We start from the raw sequence: 26,074 nt of genomic DNA on the forward strand, positions 1-26,074 counted from the left end.
TGACGCTGCCCTTAAGGAACTATTCCCAAACCTCTCCTCCATTCGGAGGACAACTTCTCGGAAACTTAACAGGGCCCCCCTGCGACGCAGGATATCTAAGTACTTGAGCGCTGCTCCCTTTAATGTCAAACTTGGGGCAAACAGACGATCGGGGTCACCCCACTGATGGTATTCAGCGATTGTGGAGAACTTAGTTAGCTGCACTAGAATACACAGATGCAGTGGGTGCTGTAACTGGCATACCCATACCCCCAGCAACATGACCCGGGACGGGTGTGCCCATGCTGGGATGTATAGGATACCCCCCATTCATTGTGTCCCCTGATAAACTAAATGTAATAGTACTCGGCAAGGCTGAGCCAAGACTACTGTAGCCTTTTGAAGAAAGTGGCTGACCTTGAGATGCGGAAACAGACGTGACCTCAGAATTATGAATAGAAACGGGTCCGCGACTCGACAAATTAGGTACGGGCTGCTCAACGGGAAGGCACTGCTCTGGCAATGAGCGTGGAACCCAGGGACTCCCATGGCTACTAGTCATTACAGACGGGCTGGCAGTGACCTTGAGATCCTGCGGTTCAGTTACTGACTGCGGTTTATAAGATGCCATCATTCCCGCAAGCATTTGAGTAATGTCGCTTAACCGAGTCCCCATATTTGATTCCAAAGAACCCATTTGAGACGTCACGTCGGTTCTCAGAGTCCCCATCTGAGAAGTAAAATTGGCTTCTAATGAGCCTATATCGTCCCGCAGAGCTCCTACATCCCGACCAAGGCTATCTACTCTGCTATTAACCGCACCAAGGTTACCCTGACCTTGTGTAATATTTCCTTGAATTTGACCCATTTCCCTTTGAATTCGGTCAACGACCCCCTGAAGAATAGTCTGTTGTCCTTGGAGCAGGGAATAAAATTGCTGGAAACCGGGCGTCTCCAACAACCCATCAGAATCAGCCCCCCCCCCCTCCCCGTGTAAGCGACATGTCTCCACCCCCATACCGGGTGACATCCAAGGCACCCTCCCCCTGGGGCATCGGTTTGCTACACACACCCGAAGCAAACCTCACACTTCCGGAAGGCGGGACTTCCCGCGGACTGCGCCCTACCGGGGTACTCCCCAGACCCTCTTGGTCATTTCCCCCAACACGAACGTCCCAGTCCCAACTAGGCCTCACAGTCCCCCTCCCGATACCAAAAAAAATTAAATCACCCTCAAAACGGCACAAATATAAATTTACATGAGGCGGTTAATCCGCTATAACAAGAGACGCAAGTATAAACGTATATACAAAATAAAATAAAAAAAAAATACTGCTGCCTTACATCTCGGAAAATATCCAAGATGGCGACGGACACTTACACGTGCGGGCCAGGTATTACCCCGCAGTTAAACAAAAATACCCTGCTCGCAGCGCCAATATAGCGTTTCCTCTCTACTATATACTACTTATGTACGGTGATGGCGGAACAGAGAAAACACTATGATAGAATTAAATCCGCGATTTATTAGTGCCCGCTATATACTATATAAATGTACAAATACAATAATGACGGAGCTGACAGAGACACGTCTGTACCCTGCAGCAGATAACAGAAAAAGAGAGCGAGGATAGGTACACGTCACGGCAGGTGCGTGTCGTGTACCACGTGGTCGGAGGTAGCAGGGTAATCCGTGCCCAGCACCTCCGAGACCACTACAATTGTGATTAAGAAAACAAAATTAATATATCATTCGATTTCGGCCTGAAACATCAGGACGAAGAGATTTTTTCAAGAATATGTAATTGGCATGAAGAAATTAACTATCATGGATACTTACTTACTGGATATATTGTGTCAGTATGCTTTAATTTTTTCGCCTATTTAGAGTAGACATAATAACGTGTTAACGATGGAAACAGCGCATAACTTATAGAAATATTAGTATTCATAAATTTGTTTTTCTTTTTAAGCGCAGCTAATTTCCATGAGATAAAAATCATTTAAATGACACATTATTTTTGACACAAATATAGCAATTAAAAATTTTAATTTAAATTAATTTTAATTAGTTACTTTTTAAAATCATAAGTCCGTCGGATGGGACATTAAATGGTGTCCCCGTATCAAGGATAACAACCCCCTTGGCACGTAAAAGATCGTTTTTTCTGGTTTTTGAAAATAGAAGGCTCAAGGGGGCCGTTAAAAATTACCCAATCAAAAAATTTTCAAAAACTGATATGAAGATCAAAATTAGATACCTAAATATAGAAAAATACTAGAGACTCGGCGTAAAGAAATTCAAATTAATCAATCTAGATCTGTTATATTCTGAAACAGTAGAAAGATACGAGCTTTAATACCAACAAACGAGACGGAAGAAAAACAGTTTTCATTAATGGACTTTATGTAAGCATTTCTTTTATAAAATATGTTATTTTTTATACTATTAATTTACATATCTGTCCCGAGAAAAGTGGATTCCCCCCTTCTTTTTTCTCAAAAAAAAAAAAAGAAAAGAAAAGAAAAAGTTAAAGAAAAAAAAAAAAAAAAAAAAGAATAACGCTTGCATGTATATCAATTCATAATCCTCATAGTGAATCACTCTTGAGATTTTCGGCCTGTAAGTTATAGATAATCAAAAGATTAATATTCGTTAAATAGGATGCCCTGTTCCTGAATATTATGGAGAATATTGTAACCAAACGTGTCCAAATACCTGTCCGGGACAGCAATGTGACGCCGTTACTGGTTACTGTGTGAATGGTTGTTTATCAGGATATCAAGGTCTGCGTTGTAGTTATTGTAAGTTATTTTCTTTCTGTTATCTGTAAATCTTTTCTTTCAATTTTTTTTCCCATTCCTTATAAAGATGCGTGTAATTTGATCACTATATCCTTGTAGGGTATCAGAATGAGTACGAGGATCGTTAGGAAGTTCACGGACAAGTTCTATAATGAGCGCGCTATTCGCATTAAATCACTAAATCTCCACAGATAAAAAGTAACCGTACTTTCCCATACATATGCAAATATTTGGTGTTTTCATGATCTTTAAAAAGTATACAGCTTAATTATTTACATAAGTCATGCTTCATGGAGCATGTTACTTTTTGGCACCTTTACATTCAGAGACATTTTATGAAATTTAAAATTGCACCGTTGTTATGCATAAAGATTTTTGATACTTCACCTGTCGCTAAGATATTTTCAAAACATTTATTTTGCGAAATTTTGAATTAAATTGGAGGAGATATGACTGATTTATTGCTAATTGTGGATGATCAATGCGTAAAAACGAAACCAAGAATAGTAAAGTCATTGAACGTCTTGGAGCACGTACCGAGCTATAAAGAAATTATGTGTGAAGACAGGGAGACTTAAATCTTTTTATATGATGCTGAGGATTGCATTCAAGTGTCTAGTACCAAAGTGTTCAAGTGGTAGTAACTTTGTGAGAATGGAAGGATTGACATTTTTTTGTTATAAACTCCTGTGATATCCCAATATCCTTCTTATCGCTTGGGTGTTGCGCCAATGGATTTTGCATTGTTTCTCGTACCTGATCGCTGAACTGAGTAGACATTGTTTTTAAGTTCTCACTAATATCCAATATTCCACAACAGACATTTTAGAACAAAAATAACATGTCTTGACATAGTTATTCAATTTTTAAGTAAGGAAAAGACATGAGAAGTATAATAAATATGAATTATATTTAAAAACGTGAAGAAGCTTAACAGGTTTGGAATCAGTTTGTCAAGTCACCTGACGTCAAAAAACGTCAAGTGAATGTTCCGAGAATCGTAAGATCGCACTTCAAAATTTAAGTTTTACTAGACATACGTTATTCTTCAAAGTACACAATATATTTTCCGTAAATCAATTATCCACAAACTTTTCTAACAACCCTCGTATGACTTAATTTTCTCTGTTTTGTCTTTTTACAGATATTTTGAGCGTTTTATTTTTATACTCTTGAACTGAATTACTGTTCATTATCTTCATATATACTTTTTTTCTCGCAAGTTAACTTAGCGTTACGGAGCTCTGCCTGGCAGCAGAACAATTTCCCAGGTAAAGAAAAAGACTGGGGAGCAGACAAGGCGGTGGACGGGAAATATACTGACCGTTCAGCAGGAGGAAATCAATGCACACAATCAGCAGACGGAAAACAAACAGCGACACTGAGAGTAGATCTACAGAGAGTGGTCAGCATCAGTCACATCAACATCTACTACAGGACAGATAACGTACCTAGTATGTATAATGTTTCAAATATTTAATCAGTGAAACTAAGGATGAAGTATTATTATATATGTTTATGTGTGTATATGCAGAATTCAAATGATATGAGATTTCGAGCGCCTTGATATTTCCTGAGCTTCATAAGTGAAGGTAACATTCATTTGGATAAAGCCTGATAATAGTACTAGTTATCCTTTTCATGTGGAATGATTACATGTTGAGATTTTCATATTCTCCGAGATTTGTCCCATGTGTTACATGTAATGGCATGAAAAAATTAAGTACATTAAAATTACTATTGACCTTAACATCATGCAGATACAGTCAATGGGCATAAATATTCCTATCCATTTGTCTGTCATACCCTGCATCTCCAAAATTGTAAAAATTATGGATTTGATATTTTGCAAATATATTGCTTGGTACTATGGCTTTTGTAAATTACAATGGTTACCAACCTCCTGACCCTTGACAATGACCTCTGAGTTTCTTTTCAAAATAAATCGTAGTGCATACCGCATATTTTTGACTTTTAAGAGGTAAATCTATCCTGTTTAGCATGCGCACTGTTTGTTAAGACAATGTAAAAATACCAGCATACAATCCACTTGACCTTTGACTTTCTTTGCAAAAAATACCCCGGGTAGTTTATTTTTTTCTTATGACTTTTGAATTTTGATAGACAGAATTTTGATAATTATCATTTATGTATGTAAATGATCTCATGATACTGTGTGGTGTTCAGTTACCGGACAAACTTATATTTAAATACTATGAAAATACATCTAAATCACTATTTCACAACAAATCATTTAGATTGACAATTGCAGTAAAGACAGACTGAAATTTCCTTTGGAGCTTTGTTGGAATCACATATTAATAAAATGATGAATATTTATTTCTAATAACTTCTAATTAGTTATTCTTTTGAGGATAACCGAACCATATTTTATTTTATTGTCAGATTCTATCGCAGTCTTATACTTACCATTGATGCCATTATTTCTTTGCAAACAAATGCACGAACTATTATGCTAATAGTAAATAAGAAGCTGACCACTCTTAGATTTATTTACACAAAGCAGGCGACGCGTGCGCTCCTTGGAACCCTCTACTTACTTTTCCTTGTCTTGGAGGAAATTGTTGAATAAACCTGCTGAATAAAATATATATTTACGTGTTTCCAGAACCCTTATACTTCCATGATTAGCTGCTCACAAGGTCAGATGGCATTTTTGATGATTTATTGATTTTTTTAAATTGTTACCAAAACGCAGCAGTGTTAAGGCTTCCCGAAGATTTAAATACGTTCAAAACATAACACTGCATTGCAAGGTTGGTTTTGATTTTAATTTGTAAGTTATGTACTTAAGTACGGCCAATTTACACAAAGAGTTCCCTTAGCTATTTATAAACATATTCGTTATGATATCACATGACTTCCTTGATCACGTGACGGTCATTTAAAATTTTTTGAGTGTTTCACACAAATCGCTTCGGCGCAGCTGATTAACACAATTATTATTAACTTTTTGTCATATAAATAAACTCAGCGTATCCTTGTGAACCCGAAATGTGCTTGGGAAAAGTTATACAATTACCTGGGTACAAAATATTTCACAATACATTCAACTTACCGACAAATTTGAGGGTATTTTCCACTCAATATCGTCATCTGTGTTAAAACAAAGCCATCACACATTTTCCCCAAGCAAGATTCAGTTAGAGGGGAAACTCCTCTTACAGATTTCCATAAAAGATCTCAAATCAATCCTCACTAATCAAATGCGCCAGGTTCCTTTATACACATATTATATATTCTACCTCTATCCACTGGTGTTAAAAAGGGTAAATGTCAAACGTATATTTTTCGTATATACCTTGAACACGCTGAATTTAAACAGGAGTAATAAAGCAAAGTATTTTAAAATATTCGGACATATAAGATCTAAAAATACGATTAAAACACGTTTATTTTACAATAGCTTTCTGACATTTTATAGGCAGATTGAAAATAGGCAGTACAGTTTATGACACTCCCCCTATCATAACAGCTCAAGTTTGCAGTTCAATTATGACGTCATACATTTGTATTTCAGAGAAGTGAAGGCACAGGGTACACTGCGATATTCCACGGGAAGCCTTAACGTACCTGCAAAATTGTCTTTAATATTTTTATAACTAGAGACTACATTGCCCAATATGTATCGATAATTTTTTTTCTCCATAAAGACACCAAATAATCGGGATCGATGTATTTGGACATCGTCATTGTGATAGATGTGACTTCAGTCAGGATAATAGGTCACAAATAGTTTTAAAATTTATCCATATATTTTTCAGAGTAAATACCTCTATATACACTTGTTTAAGTTACTGTAATTTTGAAACATATACAAGCCGATATCAAAACAGAAAGTTGGGTCTTGGAAGGCGCATGCACGAGATGAGGGTTGTCCTCTTTGACGGCCTTTCACAAAAAGTACAGTCGATTAATCAGCTGGCATACATAACCGTACACCTAGTTTTTCCAATGACGATCCACAGTTCCAATTCTTTCTTTCCTTACTCAATGATATGCATATTTTTCTGTGACATCAAATGACAACCATCTGCTGTTTCTGTCTTGAAATTTCAAATTAATTATTTTCTTTTCGTAGTTTAAGAAAATAAAGAATATTCCTTTCCATAATTATTAATATTTGTAAATTTACTTTAAGTTTCTCTTCCGTTATTTTTCACCAGGTTTGAAAGTTCGTCGAAATCTTCCATTTTTTCATTATATACTTACATAGTTGTGCCTGATATTCCAAACAATCTACCAATATTTGATATATTAATTTCGGTTTAATAGACTTCATCTACCTTGTTATAAAATGGCAACTTGAATTTCCTCCGTTTTCCATCGTTGCGATTTTGTAAATGTAATTACTGAACAAATTCTAGAGAAAAACTGACAAAATGTTACATATTTAGGTCATCACAATCTAGTAACGTTTACGCTGGCTAAACATCCGAATCCGATAAGTTCTCCATAAATAGCACGATGGGGAAAAAAAGCTATGACAACTTTTACGGCCATCTGTGTATTTTGACTCAGTGACGATTACTTTTGCCCGAAGAATGTATTATCTTCAAACGGAATAAACATAAAAGTTCTGTACATTTAATAGTTTGCGTTGAAAATTCAATAAGGAGGTTAGGTATACTTAAAAATTAGCACAATCATATAGGGCCATGAAATTTCTTTTAGATTGTCTTCTTATCCTTCATCTTTGACCCAACGGTTCTCACATTTGTAGGTTACTTGATTTGTGTATTGCATAGAGGATTAATTCCACGGGTTGTAATTTTTATGTTTTTCTCTCATCTGACACAATTGCATGTTTGATGAATTCACAAAAAAAGTATCTCCCTTGTCTTTAGCCATTTAATCCGTGGTCTAGCTAGAAGACCGGGTAAGCCAGGTCTATCAGCATGAGGTATTCACTTTAGGAACAATACTCTGAAAGGAATAAATAAAGTGGCTTGGATGTTAGCTTTAAACTATGAGAACATTCTAAATTATTATTAAATGCATAAAAATATATTTTTTAAAAAGTTAAGATTTTTCATCAGTTCAAGGTCCTGCTCCTTGATAATTTGTACCTAAATGTACTCGAAATGGAAGACCATTTTGACCTATCCCTTTCCCTTCTTTCAATGACTGTATACTTAAAAAACGACATTTTATTAACCTTGTCGGGTTTCTATTAAACTTTTCAAATTCGATCGGTAAGCCATGAATATCAAGAGAAAAAATTAAAATGAACCCATCATATATACGAAAAGACATACACTTATACAGAGTGAGGGACGGAAAGGGGGTAATATTATATGCCCTTGCAATTTCAAGGCAGAGGCATTAATATAAAAGTCCCGGTTAAAGTACACCGATATTGAGTAAATAAAGAGATTTGATATATGAATGATATTCACACCTTCCCAATTTCTGTAAAAAACATGAGATGGAACTGTCTCTGTTCTTGCAAGATGATGGAAAATGCTGCAAACTCGTGTACTATAGTCGAATTTGATAACTTTGCTTACACTTGGCCCCATCAGGGATAAAGTACTTTTACGAAATTACAAAATTGTACAAAAATTTTTTAAAAGAATGAGAATTTCCATGCATACTGACACTCTTTTATTATAAAGTTGCAAATAGTATAGCTGTACGAGGGATCTTCGGATATTTTTTTTTTTGACATATACTTTAACTCCATAAAAGAAAAAAAAAGATCAATTCATGAAACTTCCAGGACATTTACCAAAAACAAATAAAAGAAATGTGCAAAATTTCTAGCTAATAGCACTATTTGATAAGTCCTGAAGCAGTCCGTGAGATTACTGCAAGGTCATTACCTCAGTTGTTGATTTTTATTTGGTCACCTGAGTGACTCAGGTGACCTATTGCTATCTGTTTTCGTCCGTCGTCGTGTGTTAACATTTGAACATTTTCAGCTTCTTCTCTGAAACCGCTGAAGTCAATTTTAGCATATGGCATCTATGTGTGAAGGGGAACAAAATTTGTGAATTCATGGTCCCTGGGGCCTGAGGGGTGGGGCTCAAACCACAAAAATTAATGCAATCTTTAAAAATCTTCTTCTTTACTCCTGGGTATTATTTAAACAAATTAAATATTCAAAGTTATGATAAGCAAGAGTGACTCTACCAAAATTGTGAAATCCATAGCACCATGGTCAGGGGTTCTGGTGCTAAGGCAGACTATATAGATCATATAGTGAAAGTGCATCATTTCTTTGAAAATCTTCTTCTCTACTCCTGGGTATTATTTAAACAAATTAAATACATAGTTATAATAAGCAAGAGTGACTCTACCAAAATTGTGAATTTCATGGCCCCTGGATCAGGGGTTCTGATGTTAGGGCGGGGCTCTATTTATTATATAGTGAAGATGCATTAATGCTTTAAAAGTCTTCTTCTCTGCTCCTGGGTATTATTTAAACAAACTAAGTACATTGTTATGATAAGCAGGGATATCTCTTCCAAAATTTTGAAATTCATTGCCCCAGGGACAGAGGTTCTGGTGCTAGGGTGGGGCTATATAGCTCCTTTAGTGATGGTGAATTATTTCTTTGAAAATCTTCTTCCCAGCCCCTGGGTACTATATAAACAAAATACATTGTTATGATATGCAAGGATGCCTCTTCCAAAATTGTGAATTTTATGTCTCCAGGGTCAAGGGTTCTGGTGAAAAGGTGGAGGGGTTCTATTGATTATAGAGCGAAAAAGCAAAATTCCTCTGAAAATATTCTTTTCTGCTTCTAGTTAAAAAGCATAGAAGCTAAGTATATAGTTATGATGAGCAAGAGTGCTTCTTCCAGAGTAGTGAATTGCATGACCCCTGGGTCAGATGTGTTGGTGAAAGGGTGGGACTCTTGATAATATAGTGAAAATGCATTAAATCTATTAAATAATCCTGTCTGCTCCTTTGTGTTAAGCAGATAAACAAAGTGATTACTTATTACTTATGATGAGCAAACTTCTGGTCCCAGGGTGAGAGGCTCTGGTGTTTCTCGGTGGGGAGGGTGGGGTCTCTATTGATAATATAGTGAATCTGTAGTAAAAATGCATTATTTCTTTAAAATCTACTTTGGCATATCAGAGGCAAAAAGAGTAAAAGTTTAAATAAGGACGGGTATTTTTACCAGATTTTTGAACATCTGGTCCATTTGGTCAAGTGTTCTGGTCCTGGCCAGGCTCTTTTAATTTGTATTCTACTGAGAGGAGTTATTCCCCTTTGCCATTTACTTTTGATAATTAATCACTGTAAATAATGTACTTGAAAGGTTAATAGAATAAGAGAATTATGCAAGAATTTTTATTGTATAATACAAAAAGTATTTTCATAGTTTTAATGATCAGGTGGACTTGTAAGTAATAGATAAAGAAAAATGAGACAAAAATAACTTGTCTTATTAAATGTTCACCAAAGACCAAGAGAGGCCAATGTAAGAGATTTCAACAAGGAATTAGAATAGTACAAAAGCACAGATAGTTTGTTAATATGCTGTATGGTGATAGTGATAAATGGGGAACAGATTAGAACCTAATTTATGAACTGTTAATGAATACTAGACTAATTATTTTGTTGATCCTGATCACCCTATTTTTCTTGCTTTTGGGCAACAAAGCTTCACCTTTCAGTTCATTTTATACTCTATGGATCCTCTAAATTGTTGTGTTATACTCAGGTGGCCGTTAAGGCCCTTGGGCCTTTTTTTTTCTTCCATCGGAACGAAGCTTTAACTCATCTTTTTCTGCTATCACTAAATATCATTCTTGAACTCAAACTCTCTTTTCTTAAACTTTTCGTTGAAAAAAATCGCGTAAATGCTACCCATATGTCAAAAATTACCATACATTGTCATGTAGCAATTTTTTGTACTCACGTTAGAACGGTTGATGTTATTTAGTTCCTAAAATATTTGTTCGTTCGGCTCTTTTGCTTTCACACTGGATGAACAATTTGTCAGTAAAATTATTTTATATAGGGAAAAATTAAAAGCGGTATTATACCACATTTATCTTATTCAAGATTAAAAAAAAATATCACCTCAAATTTACAATCAAATGCACAAAATATGATTGATTTTTTTTTGTAGGTCCTGGTGCCTACTACGGTCGATTTGCTGGATTTTTCCTCTACGTTTCTAATACCACGGTGAAGGACGATGGCTATCTTTGTTTCCATGAGATACAAACAGTAGTCGGTACACCAACAGAGAACCAGACAATAAGCTGTCCTGTACATGGACGTTACGTCATATACTACAACGAGAGGAGACGGGGTGTGACGTACCCAAGTTACTTTTCTAAATACGCGTACAATGAATTATGTGAATTGGAAGTTTATGGTACCTTTTTTTTTAAAGATATGTTATGTTATACAGAAAAAATGCACTTTAGCAGCGAATTCATCCTGACTAATAATGTTTCCTTATTTAGATCGAAAACAAATTCAATGCTAAAGGATTTTTTTTTATATAAACAGGATGCCCAGATCAAAGATATTTCGGAGAATATTGTGACCAATTATGTCCTGAGAACTGTCAGGAGCAAAGATGTGACATCACCACAGGAGAATGTCTGGGTTGTAAACCGGGGTATCAAGGTCGTATGTGTAGTCATTGTAAGTTTTGCAAAGTGAGTGTTGCATCTCACAAAACTCAAAACTGATAATTTGTTTCTTTTGAATCTTTCTTTTCACAATTTTCATATAAGTACTACGTAGGATAGATATTGATGATCGTATTTTGTTACTATTTTATTGTTAAGTGTGTGGTAAACAAATGTACGGCTTAGAGTGTTCTCTATCATGTGGTAACTGCAGTGACGGAGAAACCTGTCACCATGTCAACGGCACGTGTCTTAGAGGCTGTAGTGAAGGAGTGGAGGGAGAGAAATGTCAAACTGGTAAGAATGTTTAACGTATAATTAATGAATAAAACTTTTAGAGCTTAGTTTGAAGTGATGGGTTTTTTTTACTCAGCTTTATATTATACTTCTTCCTCGAACAACTAGCAATATGAAGATGTCTAAATGGACGATTTATAATGTTTTGTGTTGGTGTTAAGTGGTAATTTTAAAGTTTTGAGTACACAATTATTCCTAAAGCGGTAATGTCGTTTATGCAAAATCACGGTCGTCCCCTTTCATTCTCAAGTACATAAAAAGATACAACTTTAAAAGCAAGTTAATAAAACTGAAACAAATACTTTCATTGTAATGTAAATTTTTAGCCTTTGATAAAAAAAAATAGTATTCAGTCAAATGACAGCTGCATTATAATAAGATTTTTTTTTTGAAAATATAACAATATTTTTTACTCCATGCATACAGAAAAAAATTTTGCTTGCCATATACATGTATCTTTAAAATGTTAATGTTTAAATTATCAAAAAACATATTCTGCAGGAATAAATAACTGGTCCTATTTTGCATTGTTTAATGGACGTTTGAGCTTGAATACTGTTCGTCATCTCCATATATTTCATTCATTAAATCAAATAATTACCGTAATAGGGAACTTGTCTATAATCCGATTTTAAAACTTATATCGTCGATAAATATTTCTATCTTTCAAGCCTGCCAACCAGGTTATTACGGGAAGGACTGTATACATGAATGCAGTGTTAACTGTGGAGTAACCAGACGATGTAACAGGTTTACTGGAGAGTGTGGGGGAGGATGTCAACCTGGTTGGAAAGGAAACCTTTGTGAACAAGGTATCTAATATTCATTAATCATTATTGTTCTTTTTCTTGTTAGTTCCAAAAAAAGGTTTAAAACATTGAAATTCGGAGACAATCAATCTCAAAGTATGCATGTAGAATAGGAAAGGATGAGCAGATTAGTAAAGGTCATTAGACTAAAGATCTCTTTTATAGATATGGATAATATAAAGATCAAAACAGTAATGTTCTAAAAGATATTTCTTTCAGTAAACCGAATAGTGATACTTGGTAAGGTTTATTAAATTGGAGAAAGATCACATACGTGTAAATTTGTCAAAAAGCCTTATTTTAAAATACATAGTCCTTGTTTTAATTGATATGTAAAGAATGTGACGCTGGAATGCATGGTTCTAACTGCAGTCAGAGATGTGGATATTGTCTTAACAATACAAAGTGTCACCATAGTAACGGTACATGTTTTGACGGGTGTTCTGCGGGCTACCATGGATTGCTCTGTAACAAAGGTAAGTAACCTCACGTTGTCTTTTTTTTTTTGGTTTAAAATATATTTTATTCATTTTCCTTGAATAAGATTGAACAGCAGGAAGGAATGTCTATTATCATTCTCTCCGTGTTCTTATTTATTGACCTTGTCAGCAAATACCGGTACAAGCTATCATTACGTTGAATGCTGTCCAACATTTTTCATACTTATTGTTGGGCCATTATATACACTGAATTGTCTACGGATTTTTCCGTTTGCCTGATCACGACAAGGGAATGCTAACTCCTCCATGGAAACTGATTCCACCTTTGATGCTTTTAGAGGTCCAGGTTTGCTCTATTGTTTCAATGAACGTTTACTGGTAAGGCGTTCGCTTCGTGGTCGGGAGACCCGGGATCGATTCTTATTCGCCGCACCAAGACAAACTTAAGATGTAAACATAAGTGGTGACTGTTCCTTCGCCAAGCGCCCGGCACTAGAATTAAAAGTCAGTGGTCTTTCGATGAAACCTTTAAAACCGAGGTCTCATGGGCTTTGAAACGATAAAGAACTCTCACTGCTTAAAGGCCATGAGTGCCGAGTATAGGTTTGAATTTGAATCCCTTCGATGGAATACAGAGACGTCTTATTATGAGTGAAAAATTCTCGAATCGGACGTTAAACAGCATACAATTAATTAATCAATGGACTCTAAAGCTTGATTACTGTTCGTTATATCCATATTTTTTTTTTCAGAATTACTTGAATATAAATTATTATGGCATTACAGTTAGAACTTGATGCAAGAGTAAATATTTAACAAACTTTACATTGAAAAAATGCGTTCTCTCATGTTACTGTTTATCCTTAAATCATCAATCTAATGTAAAGTTGTGTTGGCATTTATGTGGTAAATATGAAATTTGTTAGTACACGATTATTCGTATAGGCAGCGATGCTGTTTATGCAAATTATTGGCCTTGCCAACCATTCTCAGATACATAAAGACTTGAAGAGATACTTTTTCAAATGCAACTTGATACAAGAGGCCCATGGGCCACATCGCTCGTCTGAGCACATTGGCTAGGAAAAATCACAAATCACTTCAGTATTGAAAAGTTTAAAGGGGGGTTGGATTTTAAACTACCTGAGGATGCTTCCATATCAATATAACAAATGGCTTTGCTGTTCTTGAGCAGAAGATTTTTAAAGATTTTTTTCCTATATATTCCCTTGTTAAAAATTTGATCCCCCATTGTGACCCTCCCTACCCCCCCCCCCCCCCCATCATTTGAACAAACTTGAATCTACACTACCTGAGGATGCTTCCATATCAATATGACTAAACATGGCTTTTCTGTTGTTGAAAACGTTTTTTTCCTATAAATTCCTATGTAAAAATTTGATCCCACATTGTGGCCACACCATACCCTGGGGGTTATGATTTGAACAAACTTGAATTTACACTACCTGAAGATGATTCCCTCTCAATATAACAAAAACATGGCTTTGCTGTTCCTGAGAAGAAGACTTTGAAAGTCTTTTCCTATACATTCTTATGTAAAACTTTGATCCCCCATTGTGGCCCCACTCTAACCCTGGGGGTCATGATTCGAACAAAGTTAAATCTACATTATCTGAGAATGCTTCCATATCAATATGACTTAACAAGGGTTTGCTGTTCTTGAGAAGAAGATTTTTCAAGTTTTTTTTTCTGTTTATTCCTATGTAAAACTTTGATCGCCCATTGTGGCCCCACCCTACCCCCGGGGGTCATGATTTGATACATACTTGAATCTGCACTACCTGAGGATGATTCCATATCAATATGACCTATTGTAACTTTGGTGTTCTTGAGAAGAAGATTTTTAAAGATTTTTATTTCTATATATTCCTATTTAAAACTTTGATCCCCCATTGTGGCCCCACCCTAACCCCGGGGGTCATGATTTGAACAAACTTGAATCTACACTACCTAAGGATGATTCCATATCAATATGACTAATCGTGGCTTAGTTGTTCTTGAGGAGAAGATTATTAAAGATTTTTTTCTATATATTCCTATGTAAAATTTTGATCCCCCATTGTAGACCCACCCTACCTTTCGGGGGTCATGATTTGTACAAACTTGAATCTACACTACCTGAGGATGATTCCATATCAATATGACTAATTGTGGCTTTGTTGATTTTGAGAAAAACAATTTCAAGATTTTTCCTACATGTTTCTATGTAAAGCTTTGATCCCGCATTGTGGCCCCACCCTACAGCCCGGGGTCATGATTTGATAAAACTTGAATCTGCACTACCTGAAGATGATTCCAAATCAATATGACTAATTGTGGCTTTGTTGTTCTTCTTGAGAAGATTTTTAAAGATTTTTTTCTATATATTCCTATTTAAAACTTTGATCCCCCATTGTGGCCCCACCCTAACCCCGGGGTCATGATTTAAACAAACTTGAATTTACACTACCTGAGGATGATTCCACATCAATATGACTAATCGTTGCTTAGTTGTTCTTGAGGAGAAGATTTTTAAAGATATATTCCTATGTTAAACTTTGATCATCCATTGTGGCTTCACCCTAACCCCGGGGGTCATGATTTGAACAAACTTGAATCTACACTACCTGAGGATGATTCCACAACAATATGACTAATTGTGGCTTAGTTGTTCTTGAGGAGAAGATTTTTAAAGATTTGTTCCTATATATTCCTAAGTTAAACTTTGATCCCCCATTGTGGCCCCACCTTACCCTAGGGGGTCATGATTTGAACAAACTTGAATCTACACTATGATATATAAATTAAGTTACAGCCCACTGGTTCTTGTGGAGAAGATTTTTAAAAGATACCACCAAATTTTCACTAATTCTTAATTATCTCCCCTTGAAAGAGAGCGTGGCCCTTTATTTGAACAAAATGGAATTCCCTTTACCCAAGGATGCTTTGTGGCAAGTTTGGTTGAAATTGGCCCAGTGGTTCTGGGGAAGAAGTCGAAAATGTGAAAAGTTTACAGACGGACAGACAGACAGACAGACAGACGGACGACGGACAAAATGTGATCAGAAAAGCTCACTTGAGCCTTTGGCTCAGGTGAGTTAAAAACTAGAACGAATATTCTCATTCTAATATAAATTATAAGCTTTTTCACCAAAAGCGTAATATTTAGCATAAAAATAGTATTCAGTTCAATGACAGATGCATTTTAGTAAGATTTTATAAAGATTAAATATAGTTTAGTCCAAGCACACAGAAAAAATAGTTAGCTTGCCATAAATATTGTCATATTTAAAAGAAATATACTGAAAAAAAATAATTGGTATTAATAAAATTTAAAAAAAAACTGCAGTTATAATAAACTTGTCCATGAAGTGATTTTAGAACCTATAATTATCGTTGATACATATGTCTTAATTTCAAGCCTGCCAAGCAGGATACTACGGGAAGGACTGTGTACATGAATGCAATATAGACTGTGGTGTTCCCAAAAGATGTGACAGGTTTACTGGAGAGTGTGAGGGGGGATGTCAGCCTGGTTGGAAAGGAAACCTTTGTGATCAAGGTACCTCATATTCATTATTCATATACTGTATTTTTTTTTCTTATAAGTTCTAAAAAAGATAAAGTTTAGAACATTGACATTGTGACACAATTTCAAACTCAAGGTATGAATTCAGAATAGGAAAGGATGAACGCATATAGAATAGGAAGAGATGAAAAGAATGACAAAGGTCATAAGACTAAAGATCTCTTTGATAGATATAGATAATACAAAGATCAAAACAGTAATGTTATGATAGATTTTTCTACCAGGAATTAAATTGTATAAAGTGTATTAAATCGGAGAAAAGGAAAAAAATAGGAAAATTAAATATAAAGTTTACATACATGATAATTTGTCAATAAGCCTTATTTTTATTTTAAAATACATAGTCCTTGTTTTAATTGATATTTAAAGAATGTGACGCTGGAATGCACGGTTCTAACTGCAGTCAGAGATGTGGATATTGTCTTAACAATACAAAGTGTCACCATAGTAACGGTACATGTTTTGACGGGTGTTCTGCGGGCTACCATGGATTGCTCTGTAACAAAGGTAAGTAACGCTTTCCAAGTTCCAAAAAAAAAAACAAAACATTGTTTCACCTTGTCTTAATTGATTCTGATTTTTTTTTTTTTCAAAATAACTTGAATATAAAAAGATATGACATTCCAATTACAATTTTAGGACAGGCGTAAATGTTTAATAAACTTTACCTAGAAACAATGCATACTCACATGTTACTGTTTATCCAGGAAACAGGAAAAAATATTTTTGATAATTAACACATGTTCATTGGAATTATTTTCCAAAATACATGTAGTATTTAAGGAGGCTCATTACACCACTTTTTGATGACGTCCTACACAAAAAAATAAACTTCCATTGTTTCGTCCGTTTTCCTCTGGGAACGAATTCTACAAGTTCCTTTATAATGTGACCCGGATCTTTAAAACGCTTTAAAAAAAGACTAAACATGCGATGTTGTATACAGTGAAAACAAAGTAACGGATTCACCATGCATACACGAAGAAGGATTGTTTTTATGTAGAAACCAAAGAAAACAACACCCAAATCATCGATAAACAAGTAATGTACAATGTCATACATGTAGCGAAAGCGGTGTGAGCTCTATCAATGACAACATGTATGTATGGAGGAAATTCGAGTTAAATTCTACAACCTTGATGAAATAAAAAAAAATAATTTACTTGCACTATTTATTGTACTCATGTTGATTTATATACTTGTTTTTATTGTTTTAATTATATACCCGAGAAATTTAAAGCTTTATTCTGGACTTAAGATGTAATGTTCAAACATTCCTTTGTGTTTTGAGTCTTGGGTAATTAGGAAAGGTAACTCTTGTAAGTGGACTTTTTATTCCAAATATTTTTTAAATTGGAATTTTCATTTCGTTAAAACATTCTTCATTCAATTTGCCACACGTAATTCATTGAAATACATTCATTGTCTCTTTAGAACTCATTTTCCAAATTATTGAAGCACAAATTAAGAAGAAAATGGCATTCATTGTTTTTTTTTTTGGAGAAAACTATTTTTTCTAATAAAAATAATATTAAATATTATGAAGTATTGTCATTTTGTGTACATGTCTAAAGAAGATGTCCATCACCTGACACTTAAATTTCTGCAATTCTATTAATAATTAACTTGAAAAAATTTTTTTTACTAAAATCAGAAAAAAAGTTTAAAAATTCACTAAAAATATTGATGATATCATAACCTCCATTTGGATATTTGACATCTACATTATAAGTGGTGCTGTAATGAAATCTAAAATAAAATGTGGGTGTAATGAGCCTCCTTAAGAAATTTCATGTCTTTTCATATAATTTGGAAGGTATCTATTTTGATAGGCCTATAAATTCTACATGGTTTTACACATGATTCACATCCCAATTGTAACATTAATGTATAATTTTCCTTTTGTATCCGATCAACATTATACTTAAAGTGCAACTTGTTTATCTGGTCAACATTTCTTGCTTATAGTAGAGAATGTTTATGTGGTCAACTTTTCAAGCTTACATTAGAAATTGTTTATCTGGTCAATTTTTCATGCTTTCTGTTGAATCTCTGATCATCTGGTCAACATTTCCTTTAGTTTAAGAACTATTTTATTCATGATATGCATAGAAGTATATGATGAACGTCAAGCAAAAACCACCCTTAAGTCAAAAATTTGACATTTCGAGTTGTTTAGCGATCCTGATAGACAAATTTCTCCTCTTTCGAATGATATATAACATGTCATTGTTTATCAGCTAGAAATATGTGACAATTTAAAATAAAAAATACATACTCTATGTCATGACGTTGTGTTTTATCGGAAAACGTCATTTATTTTGTTCTCACATTTCCATGGTTGTGTTGTAAAAACTGCACAAAAACACCCCGGACTACAAATGACATTATATATGAGATTTTTATTTAATAACTTTGTTATTGTCCCTTTTATGATCGATAATTTTAGCATTTTAGAAGAAAAATCAGGTTCCTGTTACCCCCCCCCCCTTTTTTTTTTTTTACAAAAGAGACACGAGATATGTTTTGTTTCTTCTTTTGTAATCATTTTTCAGTTTATATTTCTTTTTGGGGGAGGGGGTTTATTGTGCCTTTATGCCCTTTATATGGTTTATGCTAGAGACTTTTTTGCACCCCCTCACCCCCCCCACCCCCCCCCACCCCCCCAAAAAACTTACACAGTTCAGATCAGATTGATACCCAGATGGTTTGTATGCTCATTTGTTTCAGAGTATTAATCGCTATTTTATGATCGAAAATTGAACAATTTCATGATCAGGATATGTCGAGTCGACATATGAATGAAAGTAAATGTTGCTAATTGATAATACGTTGTCGATATATATCTAATTGTGTAAGGCCACATAAAGTGTTTTCTGTTTCTCATGTGTACGATTCTGAATAAATTCGGCTTCATATGAATACAAAAATTAGGTCTGCTAATAAGGGGCATTCTGATAACAAAAGGCCCCACCATTTTCCAGAGAGAGAGAGAGATCAATATATTATTTCACATATAAATTAAATCAAGCCGTTCGTCGAAAATACTTTCTGTCCTTAAGGACAGATGATACAAACAAAAAATGGATGTTTGGATTGGTATATATTTTTGGGCTTGTTTCAATGGTAAATGTGGCAAATAATAAATTTCTAAAATATCAAGAAATTGTAAACCTTCTGTTTAAAATTGTACAGTGTACCTTTCAGCAACCATACTTCATAATCTATATAATTTTTTGACACTTCAAATCTCATTTTTGTGAAACTTTGAATGAAATATTAAAAACTATACGGCTAAACTTTTTCATTTTACTTACATAAACACGATTCATGTTGTTATTTTCAAATTTTTTGACAAAAGTTTGTTTGTATCATCTGTGCAGATTGTCCTGGTGTTTTTTTGTTTTTTTTTGTTTTTTTCAAATGATGATTTTGTTCCAGAATTTATTCTTTTTTTGGAGCAGTTTGAGGAGCAGATTCGATTGCATCTTTCTATTAATCTCTCACAAATGGCCCTAAGAGCTTTATAAAGAAATCATCCTCTCTAGCCGCAGCTACACATTTTACCGGTAGCAGATGAACAAGATTTGCTGAAGAGACACTGCATTTATATGCATATAATACATATCGCTGTAATATAATTTTTATATAACTTTTGGCACTGAACTTCGTTTTCCAGTAAACGGAAGGAAGTCCCCCCTTTCTTATCTGCTGAAAATGTGCATTTCTCACGCCTTGTGGTAGAAAGCAAGCTCACAAATCAATCAACTTCTCTCCGTCTATATAACTTACGTATTAAAGGAAGTTCAACATCCACCACCTCTTATCAAGGTACAGGACTTGCATAGGAAGTAAAGTTTTTAACTGATAGCAAGTCTTCATGATAAATAAATATCTATTTTAGGAAAAGAATTAATTATTTGAAAATAATTAACAAATTGAATGTGTTTTTTCCTGCTTGATTGTAGACGACAATTTTGCTAAAATTAAGACAATTAATACCTGACCTACTTGCCTATTTGTTTCAGCTATGCAGATAAAAATGCATTACCAGAAGTGAATTTGTAATTTGCAGTGTGGTTGGGGTCCATATTTTTGATGAAAAAATAATTATCAGGATGAAGATTTCCGCACAGAATAAAGTTTTTAAAACGTAAAATTTAGAGACCAGTCATGAGGGAGGGGTACTGTTTTTTCTTTTAAGCACACGTTTCGTGCACCCCTCCTCCTGACGTGACAAACATTTTTATATTAAAAAGAAATGAGATCTGAAGCATTGTCACAAGTACACTTTTAAATAACACCTGATTTCGCCTTAAGAATCTAAGACGTTTTCCCTGAAATACACCATCGGAAAAAAAGACCAAAACATACGATCCTCACACATTAATTCTGAACAGATTTTATGCAGATAGAGAGTGGCATGAGACGAAAAATGCAAAAATGCAGCATTAAAACAATTCCTTTTTTGATAGAGAGAGAGAGAGCGTTGCATGTACTAAGTACAGTGCAGGGAACTAATTTTGTTACATAAACCAGCATCAGCATAAGCATTAGTAGCATCAGGATCGAGCTAGCATCAGGATCAGCATTTAAAAAACAGCATTACCAGGATCAGCATCAGCAAGCAAAGGATAAAACCAGCATTGACCTCCATAAAATCAGCATTATCCTACTAGCATCAGAAAATCAATGAGTTTTAATTCAGTAAAAAATTAAAAAAAGAAAGAAAGAATATTGGTTAAAGTATTCACATTATTGATACATAGTGAGATATTATGATCAAATAATTGTAAAAGGCACTTTTATTGCTTTAAACGGCAATGCTGAAATTCATTATCTACTTCCGGTAGCATTGACCTAATTATAAAACAGCATCAGGATAAGGATTACTAGCATTAAATCAGCAAGAAAAGGAAGCATTCAAATCAGCAAGCAAAGGAAGCATTCAAATCAGCATGGATGCTGTAACAAAATTAGTTTCCTGCACTGTACCATGTATGGCCAAATATGTACTCCAAAACACACTAGGTCAACTTGGCATACATGTACATATACGTGGTGCGGAATTGAAAGCGCTTAAGAATAGTCCATTGCATAATGCACCTGTCGTAAATCTGTTGAAAATGGTGCAGCGGGTTGTACAAAGAGCCTTGAATGTTGTTAATCCCACTGCATGTCTACTTCCTGCTGGCTGAGCGTCGTGAGCGAGACCATACTAGAATAAACTTCTTTTTTCCGTGGTTGCACGGTAGAAGGAGGAAAATAACCCGAAAGCAACTAACTCCTGGAAGTTTCTAACACAGTTGTACAATTGTGGTTTGATTGGTCGATTAAATGACACATTAAAATAGCTTAAATAGTTATTCGCCAAATGCTAAATATTACATCAGTTTCAAGTTTTATTTGAATCAATTTAATTAATTTTATTTCTTTGACCTCATCAAATTTAAAGTTGCTTATACCCACCTTAAACCATGTATTACTAGTATTATCTCCAACACAATTTAGAGTCTAAATAATTTCATTTTCATGATAATTTCTCATCTTTTCCCAAAACATGTAGGTTGTGTTTGTCTTTAATTAACTGATCGAAGGATTCATAATGTTGCAGTATTATTCCTTTCAGAGTATGAACAGATTAAAAATTTTAAAATATCAATTTGTTTTAAACTCTTTTTTAACAACTATTTTATAGAACGAATAATCAACAGTTTATACTTTCCCCTCTAAATATCGATAAACATGCAAATAAAATACACACAGATACCGAAAAATCTTTGGAGGAAGTGGTGAATACTGAACGCTTCCTGTTGCCAGGTAGCAATAAATAATTATAATGCAGGTTACTTCCCTTCTGTTAACATCCATGTAGATTATTTCAGGCACGTAGGAAGCAATTTTTTTATTTATTTATTTTTTTTTGGGGGGGGGGGATTCTTGGCAAGCAAAACAGTACAGAACGGGGATTCTTGACAAGCAATAACATAAAGCAAAACAAAACGAACTTTTTCATTTGTTATAGTATAAACCGGCCAAATTGTACCGAGGGTGCACAACTGTAAATTTATAGCTTTGTTTCCCAAATTAAATTATATACTGGAAAATTATATTCCTGTGACCCCCCCCCCCCCTTCCCAGTTCCTTCAAGCTTGTTATTGATTTTTGGTACATAATGCTGTTTAGTATGCAAATAAACTTCCATACCTTTGTATAAAATCCAACACCTTGGCTTTACCCTTTGATTAGGTTTTCTGTGATTTTTATTATAAATATAGAAATATTAATTAATAGTGACAAAAAATCATGTTGAATAAGAGTAGATCTATATTCTTTTTGTTATTGCCCAAGCCTCAAGATAATGTGCGATTTCTCCCCATATTTGTGTTTTAGTTCTAAGTAAAAAGAAAATGCTCCTTGAAAATGAAAACAAGGTCGAGGATCGTGCATTCGCTACTTCGAAAGATTTTCACCTTCAGTTTGCTATAAATTGTTAAAAAAATTATTTTTTTAATACTAAACTGAAGGCTTTAATAATTACACTTAAGACTACTCATTATGTTGTCTAGTCTAGGCATTTACTTTATAAAGAAATATATTAATTAATGATGCGTCTTCACACTGCATTTATTTGCAAAATACGGCAAACATTTATGACGTCAACTTTACCGCTCGTTTTCTCGATAACGTCACAATGCACATAAGGGTGGTTTTCGCTTGACGGTCATCATATAAATTAACATTAAATGAACAGCAGGCAAAAGTGGCTTATATAAGTTCTCTCCATTTTCTTATATTATACTTTCATGTAAATAAGTTGAATCTGATTCGTCGAGAAACATTTGTTAAAAAACACTATTACCCGCTTAATAATGAAGCCACGCCCTCCAGCGTAGCAACAGTCAGCATTGCTTGACGACGGGTAACATTAAAAAAACATTGACTGCGCAGAATTTATGCGCGCAAGGTTCACTGTAATATGTATGTGTATAAAACATCCAGTATAATATAATAAATATTGCATGTAGTTGAGTGTAAAATGAGAAAAAATTCACCCCTCGAAAACTATTGTCAACCTCGGCTCCGCCTCGGTTGACAATGATTTAATTTTCAAAGTTACACTCAACTACATGCAATATTTATATAATGGAAGATGTTAATCTGGTCAAGATTTTATGCTCACATTACAATTTAGCCCCTTTTATTGTTTTGGTAGAGTGTATACCTGGTTTCTACGGAAAACACTGCATGCGGAATTGCAGTAAAAGCTGTGGAGTGTCTAAGCGATGTGACAGAATAACTGGACATTGTGAGGGAGGATGTCAGCCCGGATGGCAAGGAATTCAATGTGATAAGAGTACGTACAAGGGAGAGGTGCTTTGCAGATACATTCTTGATAAGAAAAAAAATGAAAAGGAATAACTCGTTATATTTCAAAATTCATTTATTTATTAAAAAGGAAAAAAAGATTTTAAAAATATGAGATACATACCTCTTGATCATATCATTCTTTTAATATTTAAAGAAAATAAACAGATCACTTTTTTATTTATAAAGAGTGTGGAGTCGGACTTTACGGGGTTATTTGTAACCAAACCTGTGGCCACTGTTTAAATGACACACAATGCCACCATGTCAACGGCTCTTGTTTAGAAGGGTGTTCCTCTGGTTACGAAGGATCTCTTTGTATGAAAGGTTGTAGACAAACATATAACTTACAATATTAATTCTCTTTCTTTCCAAAATCGGAGACATGATCATATGAAATACCATGTCTTATATGTACAGATACCTTTGTATTTACAAAATCGATCAGTGCTTTTTAGAATTATTTTCTTTGTAGTTTGTAGACGATCATACTGGGGTGAGAATTGTAAAAGGAAATGTCACACAGACTGTGTCAACCAGATATGTCATCACGAATCAGGAGTTTGTGAAACTTATGTTAAGGTGAGCTATCAAATATATGTCAAAAAATGCAGTGGAGGATATGCATTTTTTAAATTTATGTTGTTTTAAAAGGAATTGCCGAATACTCGTGATTTGAAAGAAAGAAAATGTTTTTAAAACGATAGCACGCTAGAAAATATATAAGTTTACCGGTAACTAAATTTAATGCTACCTTGATGTTTCCGTCGACTGACCCTTATGTTTGAGTTATTGATTAATAATGCCTCATTTTATAAAATTTCGCAGTCACAGATGTGTGAAGCTTGTAGCTGTGGCAACACTACTACCATTATTAGTATTATTGTCTCTGTTTTAATCGTTATCTCCGGAAGTGTCTTAAATTACCTGATCTGGAAACGAAATCAGAGTGAGTAATCAGATTACTTCAACGTTAGAAATTTGAGAATGTCTGCTATGTTGACTTGAAAGGGTTGCAATAAAAAGATTTTTTGAAGTATGGATATTACTATGAAAATGCTAATTTTTTAAGAGCTATATAATGACTCTCTCCTTAAAATGAAATAAAACGATTTCACATTATCACGTTTTACTGTATGGTTTAAAATAAGTTAGACTCTTTTTGATCTTGATTTAAAAAGATTAGAATAGAATGCATTTTACAACAAAGAAATTGAGAATTTTTACGTCAAATAAAACAAAAAAGAAGGAACATTTTGTAAGATTATAGATATTAAAATCGCTATATTTTCTTCGATTAAATGAAGGTACGATTGAAAAGTTCTTCAATCAAAAGGATAATGTGAAGGAATTTCCAGCTGTCGATATTGCAGGTAATATTTCTAGGATTTCAAAATTTAAACCAAGAATGCCTTATTTATGTGCTGACTTAATTTCTAGTGCATATTAATGATTTGTCTGTGTTAATTTCCATGCAATGAATAATACTATTTTTAAAACATATCAGAAATAAATTGACCTTATTTTATTTTTAAAACATATCAGAAATAAACTGACCTTAAATCTACAAAGTAAGCTTTTCTAACAACTCTGACTAGTAGATTCTCAAAAGTGTCAACAATTATCCCAATAAAAGCTTAGTTTGAAAGGATTTCAAAACTTAAAATCAGAAATATCAGATACGTATGTCTTAAGCTCCGTAACAAAAATCTTCTATTATAAGTTGTGTGTTGATCAGAGGTTTGCTGTCTATGATCTTTCTCGGGTCATAGTGTATTCTACATTATCTCGTTATGTAATTATGAAAATACATACAGAATATTTTTTAAACTATCTGTATGTGTAGCTGGCGACAAAATCTTACGTTTGATTATTATGGTAACTTTAATCTCTGATTTCAAAGATAATTTTTTACCTTCATTTTTTACTTTCCAGATCAATACAGTGCGGGGGATAAGTATGCATAGTTTCTTCTCTCACTAATTAAATGTTTGCAATTCGATATGAAACATTTTGTAAAATATATTCTAAAAATGACTTATCTAATATTGTTGATCTATTAATTATAACAGAACTTCCCCTTATGCAGAACTCGGAGAACTCGGCAAACACAACACCTATGATGAGCTTCACATCTATGAGAAAGCTGATGAGAAAATTTGA

General features: G+C 34.2%; 1 protein-coding gene across 1 annotated transcript; it reads left to right on the forward strand.

The window, feature by feature from the left end:
• The first annotated feature begins 981 nt into the window (after window positions 1–981).
• On the forward strand, window positions 982–26,074 carry LOC133199281 (multiple epidermal growth factor-like domains protein 10). Its single transcript, XM_061335112.1, has 13 exons — window positions 982–1,036; window positions 2,644–2,784; window positions 4,008–4,238; window positions 10,895–11,146; window positions 11,284–11,421; window positions 11,568–11,705; window positions 12,377–12,517; window positions 16,376–16,516; window positions 23,760–23,900; window positions 24,101–24,238; window positions 24,387–24,493; window positions 24,740–24,860; window positions 26,001–26,074. Exons 1-13 carry the CDS (start codon window positions 982–984, stop codon window positions 26,072–26,074), a joined length of 1,818 nt encoding a protein of 605 aa, XP_061191096.1.

The sequence above is a fragment of the Saccostrea echinata genome, unplaced genomic scaffold, assembly GCF_033153115.1.
Source record: "Saccostrea echinata isolate AGI-Se365-2 ecotype Australia unplaced genomic scaffold, CSIRO_AGI_Sech_v1 ptg000033l, whole genome shotgun sequence".
Classification (NCBI taxonomy): domain Eukaryota; kingdom Metazoa; phylum Mollusca; class Bivalvia; order Ostreida; family Ostreidae; genus Saccostrea; species Saccostrea echinata.